Source organism: Octodon degus, unplaced genomic scaffold (assembly GCF_000260255.1).
Source record: "Octodon degus isolate 3935 unplaced genomic scaffold, OctDeg1.0 scaffold00051, whole genome shotgun sequence".
Classification (NCBI taxonomy): Eukaryota; Metazoa; Chordata; class Mammalia; order Rodentia; family Octodontidae; genus Octodon; species Octodon degus.
Genome location: NW_004524627.1, coordinates 4146378 through 4168907, shown reverse-complemented (window position 1 = coordinate 4168907; position 22530 = coordinate 4146378). Strand labels below are relative to the sequence as shown.

At 41.0% G+C, this 22530-nt stretch overlaps 1 protein-coding gene across 1 annotated transcript in view; it reads left to right on the top strand.

Annotated features, from left to right (window-relative positions):
* Nucleotides 1–7524: 7524 nt before the first annotated feature.
* The window catches only part of Chrnb3 (cholinergic receptor nicotinic beta 3 subunit), a 34278-nt gene continuing 19272 nt past the window's right edge, over nucleotides 7525–22530 (top strand). Inside the window, exons 1-2 of the mRNA XM_004633112.1 lie at nucleotides 7525–7717; nucleotides 21325–21497. Of these exons, the coding sequence (XP_004633169.1) occupies nucleotides 7525–7717; nucleotides 21325–21497 (366 nt within the window). The remainder of the gene's footprint in view (nucleotides 7718–21324; nucleotides 21498–22530) is intronic.

Sequence of the window (22530 nt, the reverse complement as noted above, 5' to 3'; positions counted from 1 at the left end):
CACTCAATCAATTGCAAAATGGCTGATATCAAGGATTATATCCAATAAAACTTTCTCAAGCTAAAATTAATAGCTATAGCATTTCCTTTTTCAGTCTGATATGAGCATGAGGAAACCTGGGAGTTCCTTTATTTTTCTATACTCCAGATCTTGAGAGTCACCACACACCAACAGTGAGCCCTGCAGCCACATTGAGCAGCCACGCCTAGGCTGGAAGGGCACCTTCTGTGCGGCCACTATGCATGGATGGTAGTGGTTCCTTCTGCCAGAATGATAGTGTGGTGGCCCTGGGTCTCAACTGGCACCGAACCCTTTCTTCTTTACTTAAAGCAGCCCATCTATCTCCTTAGCTACAGAGGCAGCCACAGGACCTGGGCTGAATCCATCCTAACTCCTAACCTCTGGCTACAGTGAACAGTGGCCTGAATTCTTCTCCCTCATTTTTCAAAGTTGAGAGAGCCTAAGTTATATGACAATATATAGGTACACTCAGTGGCAAACAAACACTAAAGCCAAGAAAACTTTTATGTCTGAACTACATTCAAATGATAGCTGTTCAGATAAGACAAAGTATTCAGACAATTCTCAGCAATAGCAAAACAAAACAAAAACACCACTTTGTACTGCCCTGTTATTATTAGTAGTATTGTTGTTATTATTATTGCTTCTTAATTTTCCTTCCCACAAGGTACACTTGTTCTGACCTTTAGGGAAACCATGGATGTGATTTAAGCATGTCTAAAGACATATTCCAATTTCCACTGTGAAAACGTGATGGTGAGTTTAGTTCCTTCTGGATCATAGCCCAAGAAAGAAAACCATTCACCATGTTCATAAGGTGATTGTTCTCTAAGATGGAAAGCTAAATAAGACCAAATTAGAAATGTAGACAGACAAGAGGGCAGGATGAAAGAGAAAAGGGAGGAGAGTGGAGATACAGAGGCAGATGAGAGAAATCTCATCAAAATGAAGACCAAAGGGCTGGTCAAATAGCTCAGCCGATTGAAGCGCCTCCTTAGGCAGATGCAGGGACCAGGGTTTGATCACCAGCATGCCGTGTCGCTGGACTGCAGCTGAGACTGGTTTGACTGCAGGTGAGACTGGTTTGATCACCAGCGTGCCTCACCCCTGAACTGCAACTGAGACTGGTATGGTGGTGTATGCCTGCAATCCCAGTTGGAAGGGTCATGTTTTGAGATACCGGATGTGATTTGAAGGCAGAGAAAATGTAACTTGGTGGCAGACTGGTTGCAGCATGAGCAACTGGAGGAATCAACACAAAGAACACAGAGAAGTTGAATAGACACTTGATGAATGTATGAACGCTCTGCTCTATCACTTTCTTTACTCTCAAGTCAGATAAAAAGCTTGGGATAAAAAGCTTGGGAGGCTGAAAACAGGAGGATCACTACAAGTCTGATCTATGTAGTGAGACCCTGTAGGCCCTGTACTAAATACATCATCATCATCATCATCATCATCATCATCATCATCATCATATGAAGATCAAGATTTCTGGTATAATTTGCATTTATCTTCTGTCCTTCACTAAATTCCCATTAAAATTCTTTTATGTCAAAGTTTGTAGCTTTCTGAAACTTTAAATGAGATTCATATATAGAAAAATTCAAGGAACAAAAATTTGAAAAGAAAAAAATTTATTATGTTCCATTGTTATGAACATTCACAAATAGAACACTGGACATTTAAGGGTTAAGGGTTTTAAAATACTGCAATCATATTTCCAGGATAAATGTAATTATGATGTACTGTAGATATATACTGACAAAAACGTTTTTGAAATTACACAAATTTATTTAGTTTTTAGCTTAAAAGCTTCATATCCTAGGATGGCAACTATTAAAACACAACACACAACACAACAATCTCAGAAAAGTTGTTGGTAGGGATGTGGATAAATAAGAACTGTTGTGTACTATTGATAGGGTACACTTATCATGGAAAATAGTATGGGGTATCCTTAGAAAATGAAAAATGGATTTATCATATAAGATAGAGCAATTCCACTTCCCAGTATAGAAAATAATCAATAGCAGAGACTCAAAGTGACATCTGTGTAGCCATGTTCAGATCAATATTATTCAGAATAACCAATAGGTAGATGTAATGCACAATCCCATTGATGGATAACAACACACAAAAAAATGTGACCATACCTGCAATAGAATGGTATTCGACCTTAAAAAGAAAGGAAATCTTGATCTGTGCTATAGCACAGATGGATCTTGAGGACATAAGCCCAGCCACAGAAACAAACCAATGCAAGATTCTGCTTATCTGAGGTACCCAGAGGGTTCAGCTTCATAGACTCAGAAAGTAGAAGATGTTCTCCAGGCCTGGGCAAAGAGAAGATCAGAAATCACTGTTGAATGAGGATAGAGACTCTTTTGCAACATGAATAGTGTTCTAGAAGTGAATAGTGGTGAAGGTTGACAACAATATGGACATCGATAACAATATGGATATTGTTTGGGGGCCTAGAGCTATGGAGTCAACCAATGAGTTGGAGCCTCCAAGACTGAGCTAAAATAAACCTTTCTGATGAGTTGATGTTAAAGTGACAGAAGACTGACTAACGCTAACTCTCCTAGCTCACCAGGAGTCTGATGATCCTCTAGTCTGAAAACCACTGCATCTGGGTAACAGAAGTGGAGCAGTTGGAAGGGTCATGTTTTGAGATACCGGATGTGATTTGAAGGCAGAGAGAATGTAAAAAAACTTGGTGGCAGACTGGTTGCAGCATGAGCAACTGGAGGAATCAACACAGAGAAGTTGAATAGACACTTGAACGTATGAACGCTCTGCTCTATCACTTTCTTTACTCTCAAGTCAGATAAAAAGGGCATCCTTTCTCAAAGCATCAGGCTGGAGCAGAGGACCATGCTAGGATGGTTGCTATGTAATCTTTAGAAACCCATCACTGGCAGGTCTTACTCAAATGTGTGCTTGGGGCACAGGCAGGCAGCAGGTGTGCGGTGGAATCGTAAATCTGCCTCCTGCTGGGTCTAATAAAATCACACACAAAATGCACACCCACAGCAGCGGAGAGCTCTGAGCGCGCTTCTGCTTTGCTTTTGCACTGCCAGCGGCAAGTGTCGTGTTCCATGCCCTAACACCCAGCTTCCGGCTTCCAAACTGGGTCAATTCTGGGCCCCCCAGGAAGGCGAGTAACCTGAGCCCCGCACCACTCGGAACAGGTGCGACTGGACGCAGCCAGGGCTGACAAGCTCCCAGAGCGACTGTGTAGCTGCGCGCAGAAGTTACTCATCCAGGCCAAGCAGCCCTGAAGGGGCAAAAGCAGGGGTTCTGACTCGGGCGCTCGTCCTCCTTTTTGCCCTCAGCCACCAGCCTTTACAGTCAGCTAGCTCTGGTCCGGGCCTCGGCGCCAGACGCGGGCTCCCGCAGTGGGGCTGCGCGTGAGCCCGGGCTTTGGCCCAGCCTCGAGCCTCCGAGGGTACCCAGGGGCCGGCTCTGCGCGGCGGGCGCGGGGTCTACACTCCGGGCCGCGCAGCAGTGGGTCCCGGGGGCGCCGGGCTGCAGTGCGCGCGCTCGCCGCTCAGGGGCGCCAGAGCCCGCGGCACCTGCGGGCAGAGGCGGCGGACGGTGCGGAGCCCACCGAGGGCTCGGGCGGTGGGTCTGGCGCGGGGACACAAGCGGCGCCCTCCCAGGAAGCGTTCACGCCAGAGCCGGGAGGCGCCGGAGGGCGTGGGGAGCCCCAGCCCCGCACCGCCGACCCTCGCGGGCCGCTGGGGGGTGTGAGTGGGGGCTCGCCGCGAGCCCAGGAGTCCCGGAGCAGCGCGGGGAGGCGGGCGGCAGCGGGGCCCTCGGGCGCCGGCGTCGGTCTTGGTGCCCCGCGGGACTCAGGGTGCGCCCTGGATCTGCGGGCGGCGGCGGGTGGGTCAGCTCCGGCGCAGCAAGGCCGTTGCCCTAGGCTTCTTTGCCAAGCGCCTTGACCTTCAACCCTTTCTCACCGTCCCGCTTCCAGCCCTCCGGGCGCTCTTCCGACCTCCTGCTGACCTCACGCTTCAAACTGCATCGGGTGCCTGGCCTTCGGGGACCAAGATGTTTTCAGTGTTTCATTCATAGTGTGATCTTCCCGGGAAATCAAGAAAATTAGTTACAAGGATAACTCTATGGATTTAGTGTTTCTAACTTTGTTCAAAATTTTGCAGAAAAAAAAAATCAGAAAGATATATTTTGTCCCAGTTAACACAAATGAGATTACTGCAATAATCCATGCGGTTAGGATGGGCTGGCCCCAGACTTTCAAGGCCGCTGTGGACCTGCTTCCGTCGTGTACAGCAGGTGACAGCGACTGCCCGGGAGTGTACAGGTTAATGTTGTTCAGCCACTCTTCTTTGTGCTACCTGAAAATCTGAAAAGTGTGTCTCCTGTGCTGGCCAGATGTCAGAACTGTCAGAGCTGTGCAGTCCCCCTAGAGACCTCTTCCAGGCCCACGTCTATTTGTTCATCAATACCCTGGTTCATGGTCACCCAGCCTACTCTAAATCACAGAGCTGTGCTATTCCCCTTTGTCACGTAGGGTTCATGAAACAATCTCGGCATTCCCCTTTTCTCAACATCCATACCAAGATACTCTCTTATCTAGTAGTGGCAAATTCCATAGTCCAGACAGTAACAGCTCTAGTGAAGGACAGAAGCACAGGTAGGTAATGGATAACCACCTGACTGTGTTGAGGGTGTGTGTCCCACGCACTCACCCTTTTGTGCTAGAAGGAAGTAAACCAAATCTGCGTGGTGATTGATTAGGAAAATAGATACTAAATGTTCTTAAAATGAATTACCTCCAGGCTGGAAAGATAGCTCGGCTGTTTAAGTGCCTGCCTGGCAAGCACAAGGGCCTGGGTTCAATCCCTGGCACTGCGTGCTGTGCAGGCCCTGTGTGGTGGTGCATGCCAATAATCTCAGTGTTGGGGAGGCTGAGACAGGAGAGTCAATCACTATGAGTCTGAGTGAGATCCTGTACCACATGAATGATTTTTAAAAAGTTTAAAGAAAAAAATGGAGTGCCTCTCCTACAAGTAAGCAAAAGTTCTAATCAGGACTGAGTGGATCAGCTGAAAGTGTATCTGTACATGAATGATGTGGCCTGTAGGGCTCAGGGGACGTAGTGAAAGTCCTGTGTCACCCCTGAGAATGAAGGCCAGGTGGGAAGTAGACGTCACTGTTTGGTGAGGTGCACCATGAGGAACTCCAGGGTGTCTTGGGGGCAGAGATAATAAAGTTATTTATTGTTATTGTAGCTTTTCCCTTTTATGCAGATCTTAGGTACTGAGTTCAGTTCCTAGTACAAAAAAGTCTTAAAAATAGAGATTAAAAATTGATAACATAAAAATAGTCCTTTATATAGCTCTTCTTCCATGAGAAGAATCCACAGATTTCAAAATTTGCAGGCTTTGTCCCCTTTCTATCCCCCTCCTGCTGTTTTCCAGAGATCAGGCTAATAAGTCAGGAGTTAGGACCCAGGGGTGTGTCTTAGACCCGTGGCACCTGACAGCTGGCTGGAGTTCGCTCAAGTGCACTCCGAGGAGTGAGGAGCCCAGCGAGGCCCTGAAGGCTCGCTTCTCTCTACCCCTGCCTGGGGTGGGGGCTTACTATCTGGGCTCATTTAGACTCCAGACCACGGAGTTCTCTGTTGGTGAACAAGGAAGGCACTCTCTACAGCAGACGTCATGATGCAGACTGATTTTATGCTGGTACCTTTTCTCCTCAGCATCACTCCCGCAGGTAAGACAAGTTGAACTCAATTAAACTGGAGTTGCAGGATTATTTAAGCAAAGAAGGCAGAGCTAGATTGTGGATCATGTTAGAACTGCAAAAGGTCAAACACAGTAATATTTGGATAACCTTTCAAATAGGACTCAAATGGCTACTTCTGTGAAATCTGTGTATTGGTAAAGAAATCATATCTGTGAATTCTGTAAGGTTTATGTTTTGGTCATTTGTTATTCTTTTTGAATCGTTTTGAGCTTGGTAGGAAGAAATAAAAGCAGAGGAAGTGTAACTGAGTGCACTGATTTTTATTCAGAAGATTGTCCAAATATTGGACATAGAATTGACTACATTAATACTTTTATAACACATTTGCTAGTAATTACTATGTCCATGTATAAATATTTAATGTTTCCCAATATATTCTATAGACCTATATAAACATTCAATGAATGTGTATACCACAATTAATTAAAAATATATCAGATGTCTATGAGTATGCATGCGTTGTATGACGCTCTCCAACTGGAAATAGTGAAATTAGTGATAAAAGGACAAATAAAGTGAGAGAGAAAGCAGAAAGGGAGGGAGAAACGAGAAAGACTGAGACTAGAGATAAAAATATAAAAGAAAGAGAAAGAAAAAATTACGGAAAAGTTGACACCATGGTCATCTACACCTGCCAGATTCTGGGGGCTTGGGGTTCTTTTACCTCATATGTAACATAGGAACAGAGAAACTCTTTTCATGGAACCTGAAGCCTTCCAAATTCAGGAGCTAGATGCTAAGAAATGTTATTCTGTAAGCAGTTTGTGTTTATTTCTCAGTCGTGTTTTCAGCACATCTGGTCATTACAAGAGATTTACCCACATCCCAAAATAAACCGTGGACTGCTGAGGTACTTCTGAACATCACCCTCACTTCAAAAACAACCTTTCTTCACAGCAGAGACTCCACAAAATGAAGTGATTTCTAAGTGTGAAGGGCATCAAACCCACTGCCAAATATCAGTAGTTTCGTTCTCTGCAAAGTCTAAAATATTGTCTGTCAACCAGAAAAATACAAATCAACATTTGCATGCTTTAGCATGCTATTAATATCTGATGTTCCTCCACCTTCATCTGTCAGGGCATTCTTGTGGGGAAAGAATTGGTGGTTTTCCCAGGCAAAGCCTCTCGGCTGAGCGAGGGTAATCTGCATAAATGCTTTAGGCACACATCATCCTCCACGCACAGTGAGGGTTTCTAAGGGAATGGGCCCTGGAGAAGAGCCTGGGACCTGCTCCCCACTGTTCAGAATGTATTCTGAGGGGTGTGTGTGTGTGTGTGTGTGTGTGTGTGTGTGTGTGTGATGGATCTGTAATAGCTTTAATAAACTGCAGTAATCTCACCTGTGTGGCTATGTCTAGACCCAGTACAGTACACCTTTTCTAAGTCACTTAATTTTACTACTCTTGTAACAAAGATCTTGCAATCCCTTTATTTTTATATTTCAGGCTTTAATAAAAAGGAATAGTTGTGTGTGACTATGTGACATCTCTGATCTTGCTAATTCACATGCTCACTGTGTCTAGTCCCGGAAAGTAGAATCAGCACTTATGCATGATAACATCTGTTTGTTCATTCAGTAAAACTTTAGTGAGCATCTATTATGTCCTGGGAAAGTGAGAAAGACCCTTGTGGTCTAACAAGGAATCCCACATGTGGCGACCCACGATACTCACACCATTCACTCCTCTGATCCCCTCAACAAGGTGAATGACATATCCAGATGGACACTGGCAAGATTACTGATTTTATTAAGTTTGACTCTAGCAACTTGAGTGTGGTGACTGGAGGTGCCAATGTGGGAAGGATTGGTGTGATCACCAACATGGAGAGACATTCTGGCTCTTTTGATGTGGCCCATGTGAAAGATGCCAATGGCAACAGCTTTACCACCTGGCTTTCCAGTGTTGTTACTGGCAAAGGCAGCAAACCACAGATTTCTTATCCCCAACGGAAAAAGAATCCATCTCACCATTGCCAAAGAGAGAGAATGGCAGCCAGACAGAGCACTGGGTGAAATAGTCTCATGGTAAAATTAGGAGGGAAGTCATCTGAACTCAAATAATTCAGCATGGTGACATGCTAAAAAGAAATGTCATTTTAATAAGTGCTCATGCAAAGGAGAATTCATTAAACATTTACTACTTGATTTGATCCTGTGGATTGACTGCTCATGTTGATGGAAGAAACTACCATGTTTGGGTATATTTTTTTAATGGAATGTAAAGCCAAAACATATCAAGAAAAAAAAAAGAAAACAAAATTATATTTGTTGAGGTTTGAAATTCTTCAGTCATTTCAGTTCTCTCCTGGCTGAAGATAAGAAAGGATGTTACTTTCTATAAAATCATAAATAATCATGAGAAGTTTCATCTATTGTCTTATCAATTATTTATACCTAGGTATAAGTTTTTCAAAAGTTGGCTTGAAAGTAGTTGTTGCTCTGGGGCGAGAAGATAGCAGAGGACCTGAGAGCCCGATGAAAGGCAAAGTGATCAAGAAGGAAGAGACCAGGTTAAGTTCTAGGTTCCAAAGGAAAACTTCCTCATTAATCTGGCAGTAAGCTACTCATTTAAACCACTCCCAATTGCACTCGCTGGGGTGAAGAGCACTCTAATCTCCCCATAGGAGGGGATCCCCTCACTCCTTGATCTGGCAGCTGCCTTCACCTCTGCTGGGTGAATCCAGCCCTGCATGAAGAGCTCTCCCATGAATGACACATCTTGAAGATAAGCTCTCTTTCATATCTGCAGGTATCAGGCATTAGTAGCCACACTTTATAGCTTGGGCCATGGACTCTAAGACCTTACCCACAGGACAAGTGAGCTGTTGGAGGTCTTAGCAATCATTCCACCCCATTTTTATTGGGAAAGGTCAGATGCCTTGCTTAGAATCAGGAAACTTGAAATTAGGAACAGAACTCATTTCTCTGAGTCTAGTGCCTCTGAATGTTAAATAACTATTTGCTGGATTCCTGTTGTAATGAGTGACAAGTTTGGTGAGGAACTCTATGTTCTGATCTGAACTAAGAGCAGCATGCTTTCCTGGAACACTGTCCCAACTCAGGCCCTGTGGGCAGGGAGTAAATAGCCTGGGCTGAGCAAAGAACCTGCTCCCCGTGGCTCACAGTCTTTCCAGTCTTCTCTCTTCTTGCTCTCTGCACATGGAGCTGACTGGGCCCAAAGGAAATATTTTGACTAAAAAAATAGGCAAAGGTTTGGGGAGATAGTTCAGAGGTATAAGTACCTTCCTGTAAAGCACAAGATCCTGAGTTTGATCCTTCGTACCTCATGCCACGTGGGCCTGGAACCCTAGGCCTGCCATGCTGACCCTGACACTGGGCATGGTGGTGCACATCTGCAATCTCAGCAGTTGGGAGGTAGAGACAGGAGGATAGCTGTGAGTTTGAGATCAGCCTGGGGGCTATAAAGGTGAGCACAGGGCCAGCCTAAACTGTGTAGCAAAACCCTGTCAGAGAGAGAGAGAGAGAGAGAGAGAGAGAGAGAGAGAGAGAGAGAGAGAATCAAGGAGAAGAGAAGAAAGGGAAGACCAGGGATTGAGGTGAACAACAAATTTTTTTTTCAGAGATGATAAAAGACCATGAGCACCCTTGCTAGACTGAATGTGTGTTTTTTATGGTGTTGTACAGGGCAGGACTCAAGGGATGTGGGGAATTCTTAACTTGAAGCAGGAGTGTTACCTCTTTGTGTGTTTCACCTCTGCTCATGTGACTCCAGGATGATGCCCCACTAAAGAGGCCCCAAGCAAAGTCCTGTGCCCCAGACATCAGCTACAGCAAGGGCATAGTTGAGTGGGACAAAAGCCAGCACCACCACCACTGAGTATCTGCCTAAGACCAAACCAATGTGACTGTGAATTGATTTTAAAAATCTTCCAGGCAGTCTACTGCTTTAAAAATAATGCATTTATAACAAAATACCTGAAATAATCAACAAGTAAAGAGGATCAGAATTTCAGAGTGTGCAACTCATGTTCAACTGGCTCTACTGCTTTGAGGCCCCCAGCAAGGCAGCACATCCTGGCAGGAGTGCCTGACAGAGAAAAGCTACTGCCTTCACAAGCCAGGGAACAATCAGGAAGAGGCAGAGCCAGGCCCCCAAGCTCTCTTCTTGCACATGCTCTCAGTGACTTCAAGACCTCCTTCCAGGTTCTTCTCCTTCTCCTTCCTCTTCTCCTTCGTTTTATTTTATGTATTTGGTACAGGGTCTCACTATGCAACTTGGACTCATAGTGATCCTCCTGTTTCAGCCTCCCCAGAGCTGGAATTACAGGCATGTGCCATCATGCCAGCTTTCGATGGCTGGCTCAGCATGCCTGGGGTGGGGCCAGCACAGTACCTGATGCCTGGGATCCAACCTGGGTCTTTGCACTTGCCTCGGCAGGCACTTAGACCACTAAGCTATCTCCACAGCCCCAGGTTCTACTTCCTGAGGGTTCCACTTCCTCCCAGTAGCACCACCTTCAAGACCAAACATTAGCACATGAGCAGTGGGGGCAGGGGAGCACTCATGTCCCAAACTATAGCAAAGCATTAAGAGCAATGACAAGAATATGTGCTAATAGACTTGAATTGTTGGAAGAATTTTATGTGGTGAGAAACCACAGCGAAGAATCATTTACTATACTCAGACCTCAAACAACTGCGTGCAAAAAGACAATAGCTGGCACTCATTAGCGTGGTGACCCTGGGGAAGTCACATCACCCCATTACTGCAGTGCCTTTTCCTGTACAATGAGAGACTCAGATGATGCTGGAGGTCATTTCCTGCTTGTCTGAGCCCCTGATCATTTAACTTTTGTTTCCTCCTTCACTGGTACTGAACATGGGAAATCCAAACTTCCCAAAGGGATCATCCTGCCCTGAGCGGTCCCTCCCCTCCAAAAGAATTTAGCTCTTCATTTGTCATTTGGATCACTGAGGTGAGCCTCAGAACTTTGTTCTTGTCCAATTAATTTATTATTCATTTATTTTTATTTTAAAGAGAACAAAAAAGATACAGAATTTCAAAACAAGATGATAGAAAATTAACAATAGTTATTATATTGCATATGGTTATCTTCAAAGTAGTTACTCAGGTTTTAAGATGTAGGCATGCAAAATTGATCAAAAACTATAAGCAATAACACTTCCTCTCAATGAACTAACAGAAATTAGTAGTACTGGGCTGCAGAGATAGCTCAGTAGTTTAAGTGCTGCCTAGGCAAGTGCAAGGACCTTGGTTCAATCCCTGCCCCAGGCATGCCAAACCTGCCACCAAGAACAGGCGCGGTGGTGCATGTATGTTATCTCAGCATTGGGAGCACTGAAACAGGAGGATCACTACCAGTCCAAGATGCATAGTGAGACCTGGTACCAAATACATAAAATTAAACAGAAATTAGTAGTACAATTATATTAGCTATTTATATATTTATTATTTTTTTCCTTCCTTCTTTTCTCCTTTCCTGCATTCTAGTTTTTTTTTTTTTCCTTTTGAGTAGCTTCCTTTCATTTCACAGTATATGTTGCATCTTTTGGATCTAACTCTTTCAGTTTCTTACACTAGGGAGATAATATGATGTTTAAACACACAGGTCTGATTTATTTCACTTACGAGTATGGTCTCTAGTTGCATCCATTTACTTATAAAAGCCTCAAGTTTATCTTTCTTTATAGATGACTAATACTGCATTGTATAAAAATACCACATTTAAAAAATTTATTCTTTAGTTGATGGGCATTTGGGTTGTTTTCAAGATTTAGCTATTACAAACTGTGCTGCTACAAATGTGGGTGCACATAGATTGCTATGGTATGATGTTTTAGTTCTTCTGGAAAAATGGAACCTCTAATACTAGTTTTTTCAGGAATCTCCACACTGATTTCCACAGTGGCTGTGCCAGTCTATGCTCTCACCAACTGTGAAGAATTTCTTTTTCCTCACAACCCCATCAGCATTTGTTATTGGTTGATTTTTTAAAAAATAATAGACATTTTTTCTGGGGTGAGATGGAATTTCAGTGTTGTTTTAATTTGTATTTCTTGAATGACCAGTGATGTTTAGCATTTTTTTTTCAGATATTTATTTGCCATGTGTATTTTTTCATCTGTGAAGTGTGCATTCATCTCAGATGCCCATTTTTATACTGGGTTTTTGAATTTGGAGGACCTGAGTTTTAAACATTATTTATATGTTCTAGATATGTCTTTTGTCTGAAGGACTGTTAGATAAAAGTTTTTCTATTCCATGGGTTGTCTTTTCACTCTGTCCTTGATTTCTTTAGATGTGCAAGAACTTTTTAATAGGATGAGATCAGAGTTGCTGATTCTTTGAAGCATTGTGCAGTGCGGTTTTTGTTCACGAACTTTCTGACTACTTCGTGTCTTCAAGAGTTCTACCTACTTTGTCTTCTAGCATATTTAGAGTTTCTGTTTTAATAATTAGATCTTTGATTTATTTTGACTTTACTTTAGTGCATGGTGATAGACATGGGTCAAGTTTTAGTCTTCAGGTTATGGAAAGCCAGTTTTTCCAGCACCATTTGTTAAAGAGGCTGTCTTTCTTTCAGTGAACATGTTTGACCCCTTTGTCAAAGATAAGGTAGCTGAGTGTATAGTTATATCTGCATCTTCTAATCGGTTTCACTGATCCCCACATCTGTTTGTTTTTTTTTTTTTTTGCCAGTACCATGTTCATTTTATTGCGTTAACTCTGTAGTATAATTTCAAGTCAAAGATTGTTATGCCTCCTGCCTTGCTTTTGTTGCCCCAGATTGCCTTTACCATTGTAGGTCTCTTGTGGTTCCAGGTGAATTTAGAGATGTGTTGTCCAGATCTGTTAGGCATGCTAATGGTATTTTAATCAGGATTTCATTAAATATGTGTAACAGTTTTGAGAGTATGATCATTTTCACAGTGTTGATTTTTTGTTATCTATGAGCAAGGAATATTTTTCCATTATCTGAAATCCTCTTCAATTTCTTTTTTCAAAGTACTTTAAATTTCAGTGTATAGGTCTTTTATTTCCTTAGATTGATTCCTAATATTCCATTTTTTGAGTTCTCTTGTGAAGGGTGTGGTTTCCCCAATTTCTCTGTCAGTGAGTTTGTTGTTTGTATACAGGAATGCTATTGATTTTTGACTGTTGACTGGATTTGGTTATTAAATCTAGAAGTCTTTTGGTGTCATTTTTGTAGTCTTCTACGTAGAGTATCATGTCACCCATGAATAATGAAAATTTCACTTCTTCCTCTCTAATCCTTATTTCTTTTATTTCTCTCTTTCCTAATTGCTCTGACTAATGTTTCTAGAACTATATTGCAAAGGAATGTGAAGGGCTGCCAGATAGCTCAGTGGATTAAAGCACCTGCTTAGGCAGAGCACAGGGGCCAGGGTTCAATCCCCAGCACTGAAAGTCATGCTGCCCTCACCCCCCCCCCAGGGCATGCTGAGATGGTGATTGAGAGTGGGCATGGTGTAATCCCAGTGCTTTGGATGCTGAAAACAGGAGGATCACTAAGTGGCTGGTCTGTGCAGTGAGACCCTGTAGACCCTGTACTAAATACATTTTAAAAAGAAAAGAAAAGGAAAGGAGTGGTGAAAATTGATATCCTGGTTTCATTCCTAATTTTAGATTGACACTTTCAGTTTTGTCCACTTAGTATGATGTTGGCTGTTGGTTGGTCATAGATGACTTTAAATAGATTGAGGTAAACATCATCTATTCCAACGTTCTGTAGAATTTTTAAAACCATGAATAAGTGTTGGGCCTTATCAAAACCTTTTTCTGCATATATTGAGATCATCATGTGTTTTTTGTCTTTAAATCTGTTGATATGGTGTACTACACTAACAGAGTTGCATGTTGAGCCATCCTTGTATTCCTGGGATGAATCCCACTTGATCGTGGTCTATAATCTTTTTGATGATTTGTTGCACTCTGTTCGCTAGTATTTTATTAAGGATTTTTGCCTTTATGTTCATTAGGGAGATTGGCTTGTAGCTGTCTATTTTGGTTGGGCCTTTCTCTGGTTTTTGTACTAGAGTAATTTTTGCCTCAAGGAGTAAGTTAGGGAGTATTGCTCCCTTTTCAACTTCATAAAATTGTTTGAGGAGTATTGGCATTAAATCTTCTCTAAGTTTCTTATAGAATTCAGTTGTGAATCCATCAGGACCTGGGTTTTTTGTTGTTGTTGTTGTTGTTGTTGGTAATTTTTAATTACATTTTAAATTTTATGATCTAATATTGGATTATTCAAAATTTTATATCTTTTTGATTCAGCTTTGGTAAGTCATGTTTAAAAGATTCTTTGTCTATTTCTTCTGTTTTCCACCTAGGTGTGTAAAGATTTTTGAAACAGGTATTGATGAATTTCTGAATTTCCATAGGAATGGTAGTGATTTCACCTTTTGCATTCCTTATTGCATGAATTTGAATTTCTTTTTTCTTTCTTTCTTCTTTCTTTCTTCTTTCTTCTTTCTTTCTTTCTTTCTTTCTTTCTTTCTTTCTTTCTTTCTTTCTTTCTTTCTTCTTCTTTCTTCTCTTTCTTTTTAATAAGGTTGTCTATGGAGTTATCAATTTTATTTATTCTATCAAAGAACCAATTCTTCAATTCATTAGTTCTCTGCATTATTTTCTTTTGTCTTCATTGTGTTAATATTAATTTCAGCTCTGATCTTTGTAATTTCCTCCCTTCTTTAGGCTTTTGGCTTGAATTGCTCTTTTTTTCCTAGAAGCTTGAGGTAAAACATTGGGCTGTTTATTTGTGCTTGTTTTGTTTTCCTATTGCTAGAATTAATTTAAAATCTAAGTTAATTTGCAAAAAGTGAATCACACACAACTCTTCAGAAATGTATTTATTTCTTAAAACAAAGAGTATTTTCCAAGCATATCTGTAAATTTCCATCACCATGAGCAGTGAGCCTCCATCCCTCATGTCATACAAGCATACATTATGACTTTTTCCTTTTCATTTATTCATTTGCTCATTCATCAAATATGTACTGAAGCCCTAGTTTTAAAGAATCTAGAGAGAGTCTATGTCGTTCCTCATAGTGTGCTATTTTAAAAGCACAAACCATGTACATATCTAGGCCCACCCTATTGCCTGCTCCTGCCTTTACTTAGGAGAGGTGCAGAAAATTTGAAGATATTATGCCAAAAGAACTAAAGCTGGAAAACGAAAACTTGACTCAGGTCTATCACCATGCACTAAGCTAAAGTCAAAATGGATCAAAGATCTAAACATTAAAACAGAAACACTAAATCTCCTGGAACAGAAAGTAGGAGGAACTCTTGAAGACATAGGGGTAGGCAAAGAGTTCATGAACAAAAATCAAATCGCACAGGAGACACTTGAAAGAATTAACAACTGGGACCTGCTCTTATTGAGAAGTTTTTGCACGTCAAAAGAAATTACCAACAAAGTGAAACGACAACCCACAAATTTGGAAAAAATCTTGACAAATAAGTACTCAGACAAAGGTCTGCTCTCTTTATAAAGAACTAAAAAACACTAGGGCCCCAAAATTTAAAGACCCAATCCAGAAATGGGCATCCGAGATGAACACACACTTCTCAGAGGATGAAATTAAAGAAGTGAATAAACATATGAAAAAATGCTCCACATCACTAGCCATCCATGAAATGCAAATTAAAACAACACTGAGATATCATCTCACCCCAGGAAGAATGGCTATCATAAAGAAATCATCCAACAACAAATGTTGGAGAGGCTGTGGGGAAAAAGGTACCCTTCTCCACTGCTGGTGGGAATGTTGACTGGTGCAGCCATTATGGAAATCAGTGTAGAGAGGCCTTAGAAAATTTGGACTGGAAATCTCATTTAAACCAGCTATTCCTCTACTGGGAATTTTCCTGGAGGATCTGAAAACATCATATCGTAGTGATATATGTGTGCCTATGTTTATAGCAGCACAATTTGTGATAACCAAATCTTGGAAGCAACTAAGATGCCCATCACCTGAGGAATGGATGAAAAAGATGTGGTATTTTTCTTCAATGGAGTATTACTCAACTATAAAGAATGATAAACTCGAAGCCTTTATATTGAAGTGGATGCCACTTGAAGATATACTCATAAGTGAAATAAACCAGACACACATGTGTAAATATCGTATAGTTTCCTGAGTATAAGAACGGAAAAGAAAAAATACAAATAGAAAGGTATAGTACAACTAAAAAGAAAACAAGAACTTGAGGACTAGACAATGAAGAGAGAGCAAGAAGAAGAGCTAGGAAACATGACAGGGGCAAGCCATACTGTTATATGTAGTAGATGGGTAAGGCAATGATTCTGAGAATCTTCAGAAGATTTTTGAATCTTGCAGTTAATTGGAAAGATTCTAACCCTGACTAGCTGTATATACAGACAACTGTGAACTAAGCAACTGCACTGAAGATGGCAATTTGTAATAGCAGGTTCATGCTTTGAGTGCCTGTCATTCTGGTCTTCTGAATATGGGCTGCTTGTCATGACATGCCAGTTGCTGCCGTGCTGTCTCTCAAGTATATTGTTCAAAATGAAGGAGGTGGTGAATGAAGGCAGGACACAGGAAAAGGAATGTTGCAGGACTGTCCTGCAACAATGTTGTATATGGTTAGATTTCTGGACTTATGTGTAAACATAAGAATTATATAATTCTTTATGCCTATTTTTAAAATATATTTTAAGTTTTCAATGTTTTTTGTCATATTCTGTAGGGACTTAAACTTCAACATATCAATACTTGATGAAAAATACCTGTTCCATATTATGCCTAAGTTGTTTGATATGCAGACAGATAGTGAGTTTCAGCTTAACAGCCTAAGTTGTATGGTAATAACAATAAGCTTGTCTTCTGGATGGTAAACAACCTAAGTTTGCAAACCAAAATTAGAGAAAAAGAAGGGCCACAAGGAAAGCCAACATTTTGGCCCTAGCCTTCCAAAGTCAATTAAGACTCAGGACATCTGAGAACTTGTACTGTAACGTCACGTAACTCAGTAGTGTCCCAAATTTTCTTATCAAGGAGATTATGGGGTCAAAGAGGAAAGTGATCGATGACATAGAGTGTGCCTAAGGAGAGTCACATGGAGAGAAAACATTCTCTCAAGCTTTCACAGAGAGCACATTGGCCAAGCAATGGCTGTGACTCATCCACATGGCTGACACTGACAAAGGGTCTACAATTTGAGGTACAGGATCTCAGGATAAATCCTGAGGGGATTTCACTGACCTTATCAGATCCAAAAGCTACAACTCTTGTTGCATAGGTCTTGCTTTATCTTGATCTTAACCATCCAGCAGAAAAGTATAAAAACGAAGTATAAGAAGTAAAGCCATGGTGTTATTTTAAGCTGTAGGGGACTCAGGTCAACAATTTCTGACATTGCCAGTGAAGCAGAAGACCCAATACCTTTATGGACTACTGAACTCTTTTAGAATATTTTGCTGAGTTGACACACCTATAATATTCAAATGACAGAACTAAACAAAAAAGGGGATACAGATGAATGTCCACTTTGTATCTGTGTATTCAAAATGGTTAGGATAGATATATAGTTACATTCTCTTAATGAATAGAGGGATTTGTTCTAATACTGTTTGTAAATAGGATATCATGTGTGCATCTTATACAGCAAATAACCACTAGGAAGAGTATGCAATGTCTTAATTATTGAAACTATCAAATTTCAATTTGATTTGAAACTGTCTCATTGCTATTTGCTTTTCAATAAAATTATGGAAAAATAACCCCAACAAGTTTGCATTTCAGTACACTTGCTTGAACCCTCACCTCTGTGTCCTGCCCCCTTGGTGCAGCCTGTGGGAACCTCAGGCATGCATGCATGTGCATGTGACTTTCATCCAAATGACAATTCTGGGTTTGCTTGGGTGAACCTTTGGAGGTCTTGCATGCAGTCATTGGTCCTCATGTTTGTCTCCCAGTGAGAAGAAGACTTTCTTGAGTAAATTTCCTGAGGTGGTGCAGAATGGGTTGCCATGGATACTGATAGGGGTTGAATACAGGGGAGGGGCTATATTTTTAAAACAACAAAGGGTTTCCTTGTTTCAGGTTTGCAGGGGTATCCTGCAAGAGACAAAGCCTCTCTCCATGTCTTCCCTTGGCCATTTGTGTCAGTGGTGCCCAGTTCCTCAGCTTGAGAGAACATTTATTAGGATTTTTTTTTCTTTGTAAAAATTTATTGGCACAATTGAAGTATACATGATGGCCACATTCATTATAGGGAATTTGTATCTGTACAAATACATCTATCTATCTATCTATCTATCATCTATCTATCTATCTATCTATCTATCTATCTATCTGTATATCTTGATTCCTCTTTTTTCCCATTATCATCCCCTGTTTTTATACCCTCCTCCCCTTCCCATTCACAATATTCAGTTTTCATTTTATCCTTCTTTTCTCATTTTTTCTTTCCCTTCCTCCCTTTCCTCCTCTGCTTTCCCATTTCTGTTTTCCTTTTGAACAGTTTCTTCCTATTTCACAATATCAATTATACATTTTTGTTCTTATTTATATTTTAAGTTCCTTAGACCAGAGAGATAATGTGATATTTACACATGTATGTCTGATTTATTTTTATTTATGATTAAGGTCCATCCAATTAGCTATGAATGCCTCAATTCTATCTTTCCTTATGGCTGAGTAATACTCTATCGTACAAAAAAAAAAGTGTCTTTTTTTCCCCATTCATTGTTTGATGTTTGGGTGGCTTCCAACATTTAGCTATTATAAATGCTATGGTATGATGTTTTTAATTCTGGGAAGATACCCAGAAGGAAAATAGCTGGGTCAAATGGAACCTCTAATCTTAGATTTTTGAGAAACCTCCACGCTGATTTACACAATGCCTGCAACAATCTACACTCTCACCAACAGTAGAGAAGGATTCCTTTATCCCTACAGCTTTGCAGTTATTTGCTATTAGTTGTTTTCTGGATAATCACTATTCTTTCTGGGATGAGATGGAATCTCAGTGTTGTTTTAATTTGCATCTCTTGAATGACCAGTGATTTTGAACATTTTTTTATATATTTATTGATACTGACATTTGTATTTCTTCTTCTAAGAAATATCTGTTCATTTCAGATGCCCATTTTTTGTACAACTTATGGGGCAAAAGATATGCTATCTTCTTTTGTAACTCCATTGTAAAAGTCACTTATGTTCACCCAAATGGTAGATAAACTCACTCCTTTAACCCTCCCCATTCAGCTAACCATAAGTCCACTGAGGATAACAAAGCCATAAAGATTAAAACAAATTGAAAAGTAAGGTAAGTGGTAAACCACAATGTCCCATGACCAGCAGATGGTCAAAAGTGTCTGGGGAATGTAAACCATTTATATTCTTGTAAAATTCCTGAGAATGAGATAATACGGTGTTTTGATTACTGTGGAAACCTAAAAGGTACACAACCTAGAGGTAAAGTCGAAGTGGGGGGGGCAATAATTTGTTTTCTTGACTCAGCATCAGAATGTTGGTCCCTGGATTTTGATAAAGCTTCTTTGACTTTATACTTTCTTTCTTTTTTCGAATTAATTTTATTGAGAAACAAATAGCAATAACAGTTTCAAAACAGGTTAGCATGACAGTTACAATAATTAATACATTGCATATTATTGTCTTCTTAGTGATTATTCATAGTGCAAGATGCAGACAGGATGTCCTGTCTAAACACTATTAGTACAAATCTTTCTTCTCATTGAATTAAGAGAAAGCAGCTGCATATCTGTCCTAACTATTTTGTATATACAGATACAAAATGGTGACTTTACACCTTTGATCTCTCTCTCATGCTTTTTCTAGTTTTCATTTACCATAACAGAACGACTGTGAAAATCAGTGTAGAGATTCCTCAAAAAGCTAGGATTAGAGTTCCCATTCATCCCAGGTATTTCCCTTCTACTCCTACTTTCTATTGGTTTGTTGAAAGGGACAGTAATGCCTAATAGTTTGATCAATTTTGCATGCCTATATCTAGTACTCTGAGCAACTGTTTTGAAGATAACAATATACACTATAACAACCATTTCTAATTTCTTAGCATTTGGTTTTGAAATTCTTTATGTTTTTGTGGTACAGGGAATCAAACTCAGGACCTTGCACCTTCCAGACGCTTGTGCCACTGAGCTATATCTCTGTCCCTCTATATCATTTTTATTCTCTTTAAAGAAATAGATAAGATCCCAGTTGTTGATTCTTTGTAGTGTTTCCCATGGCTTCAGGGTTTTATTCATGAAGTCTTTGCCTACATCCATGCATTCCAGAGTTATGTCTATTCTGTCTTCCAGAAGATTTAGTGTTTCTGTTTTAATATTTAGATACTTGATCCATTTTGATTTTAGGTTAGTGCATGGCGATAGACATGGCTGTAGTTTTAATATTCAGCATGTAGAAAGCCATTTTTTCCTGCACCATTTATTAATGAGGCTATCCTTCTTCCAGTGAATGTGTTTGGCCTTTTTCTTAAAGATAAGGTGTTTGAATGTGTTTGGAGTTGTTTCTGCATCTTCTAGTCTATTCCATGGATCCCCACATCTGTTTTGCCAGTACCCTGATGATTTTATCACAGTAGCTCTGTATAATTAATGCAATCCCCAAAAAATACCATTAGCATACTTCACAAAACTAGAACCAAAAGAAAGCTAGATAACTAAAGCAGTTCTGGACAACAAAGGCAACACATGGGGTATTAGGATGTTTCTTCAGCTTGCACATGTTCATGAGCTGAGATTAGCACCTAGTTACTAGCTAGAAAGACCTTCATCATGGAAAGTGTCCCAAGGACAGAGGCAAAGGAGCAGGGAGAAGCACAGGCAGGGGTTTGATGAAAATGTACAAATGCACAGAAGTTGCCCCAGCATACTCCTGTAATCCACTCCATGTTCATAGTGTGCATGCCAGCCCAGGGTCAGGCACAAACCTAGGGGCTGGGTAAATGTTGTCAGACATAATGGACCTTGTTCATGTTGTCATGAAACTTGAGGGGAGGACAGATAATAACATATATATGCAAATATAGATCATAATGTACAAACACCTAACATACATAGAATGACAACATATATCAATGATAACATGCAAGTCATACACTGTGTATGGCATCCATACAGTGACAACACACACACACACACACACACGCCAAACCCACTAACTCTATACAGGACACCCAGGATAAAAGCATGTTGAAGAGCCTGTCTTTGTAAAGAGGGGACATTTCAATAAAGCCTGACATCAAGGTCAAGGCCAGGTAGGTGGCTGCAGATGGCCCTCGGGTGTTACTCAGTGGGCACTATAGGGAGTGAGCTTGGTGAAGCAGAGTTGGTGTGCACTGTGTGGAAGCCTCAGGGGGCTGTGCAGTGTGTGTGTATGTGGGTCACCCTCTCCCTGGGACTACACGACAGATCACTGCTGGAAGTGGGCTGGGTGTCAGATGGTGCACCCAGGGGGTGGGTGCTGAGCAGCAACCCTGTCCTCCCACTGACTCAGGCTCCTTCTCGACTCTTACAGCTGCTGTACAATTCAGTTCAGTTGCCGAACATGAAGATGCCCTCCTCAGACACTTGTTCCGTGGGTATCAGAAATGGGTTCGCCCTGTATTAAATTCTAATGACACCATAAAAGTGTATTTTGGATTGAAAATATCTCAGCTAGTGGATGTGGTGAGTAATCCTTGGCACTGAGCTAAAATAATATACATTTCTTATAACTTACGTGTGAGCCTGACACTGTTCTCCATGTCTGGCCTTTTGGTAGTTTATGATGAGAGTAAATCCACCCCAAGAAGCTGGTAGAATGATGGGAAGACAGAATGGGAAGCTGTCATGGAGTAAATGTTCATTGTAACACTACTCTTGTGGGCTCTGGTGCAAGGACGGGATGTTGCGCCAGGATAGGTGGGAAGTGGGTGAGGAAGGAGAGCAGAGCCAGAGCTGCTCAGCTGCTCTTGGCCTCCCTGTGGCACCCCCAGCAGCTATGATGCCAGCACCTGCAGGGAGCCTGATGAGCAAGGGCAAAGTGTCCCACTGCCCCTGCAACTCCCTCTTTCCTGAACTCAGCATCATAATGCCTGCTTTTACACTGGACTCCAACCTTTGCCGTTGTTATGTTCTTGGAAAAGTCAGTGAACTTAAATTCCCTGAATATAACAGAGTTGTCCAGATGTGTGGTCCCAAAAGTCCCAAAAGAATCTTCCCATGTGGCCCGAGTTCCCTGCTGTGCCACACACTCATCCATTCTGGTTGGTTCAGTAGCCCAGAATTTCTTTTAAGAAAGCACCCAAAGTTTGTCTTCACTATAGCTAATATTGCAGGGCACAGTGGCACCTACCTGTAATCTAAGCATTGCAGGAAGCTGAAGCAAGAGGATTAAACGTTCAAGCTCAGCTGGGCAATTTAATAATTTAGCAAGATTCTGTATCAAAATGAAAAATGAAAAAAAAATGGGAACATAGGTAGGCCATTGGTTCAACCCAAAGTATTATTTTCTTCTATGTCATATTTTTAAAATATCTTCTGGGTTATAAAATCTTATACAAATATTGCCACAATGAATTGCTACATGTTGTAATAAACATTTCTCCTTTTAAGCAAACTGTGCACAATATATTGGGTGTCTTGGTTACCATTTCCTCATTATTGGGACAAAATACCCAATGCCTAAAATTAAGAAAGGAAAGGTTTATTTAGCTCACAG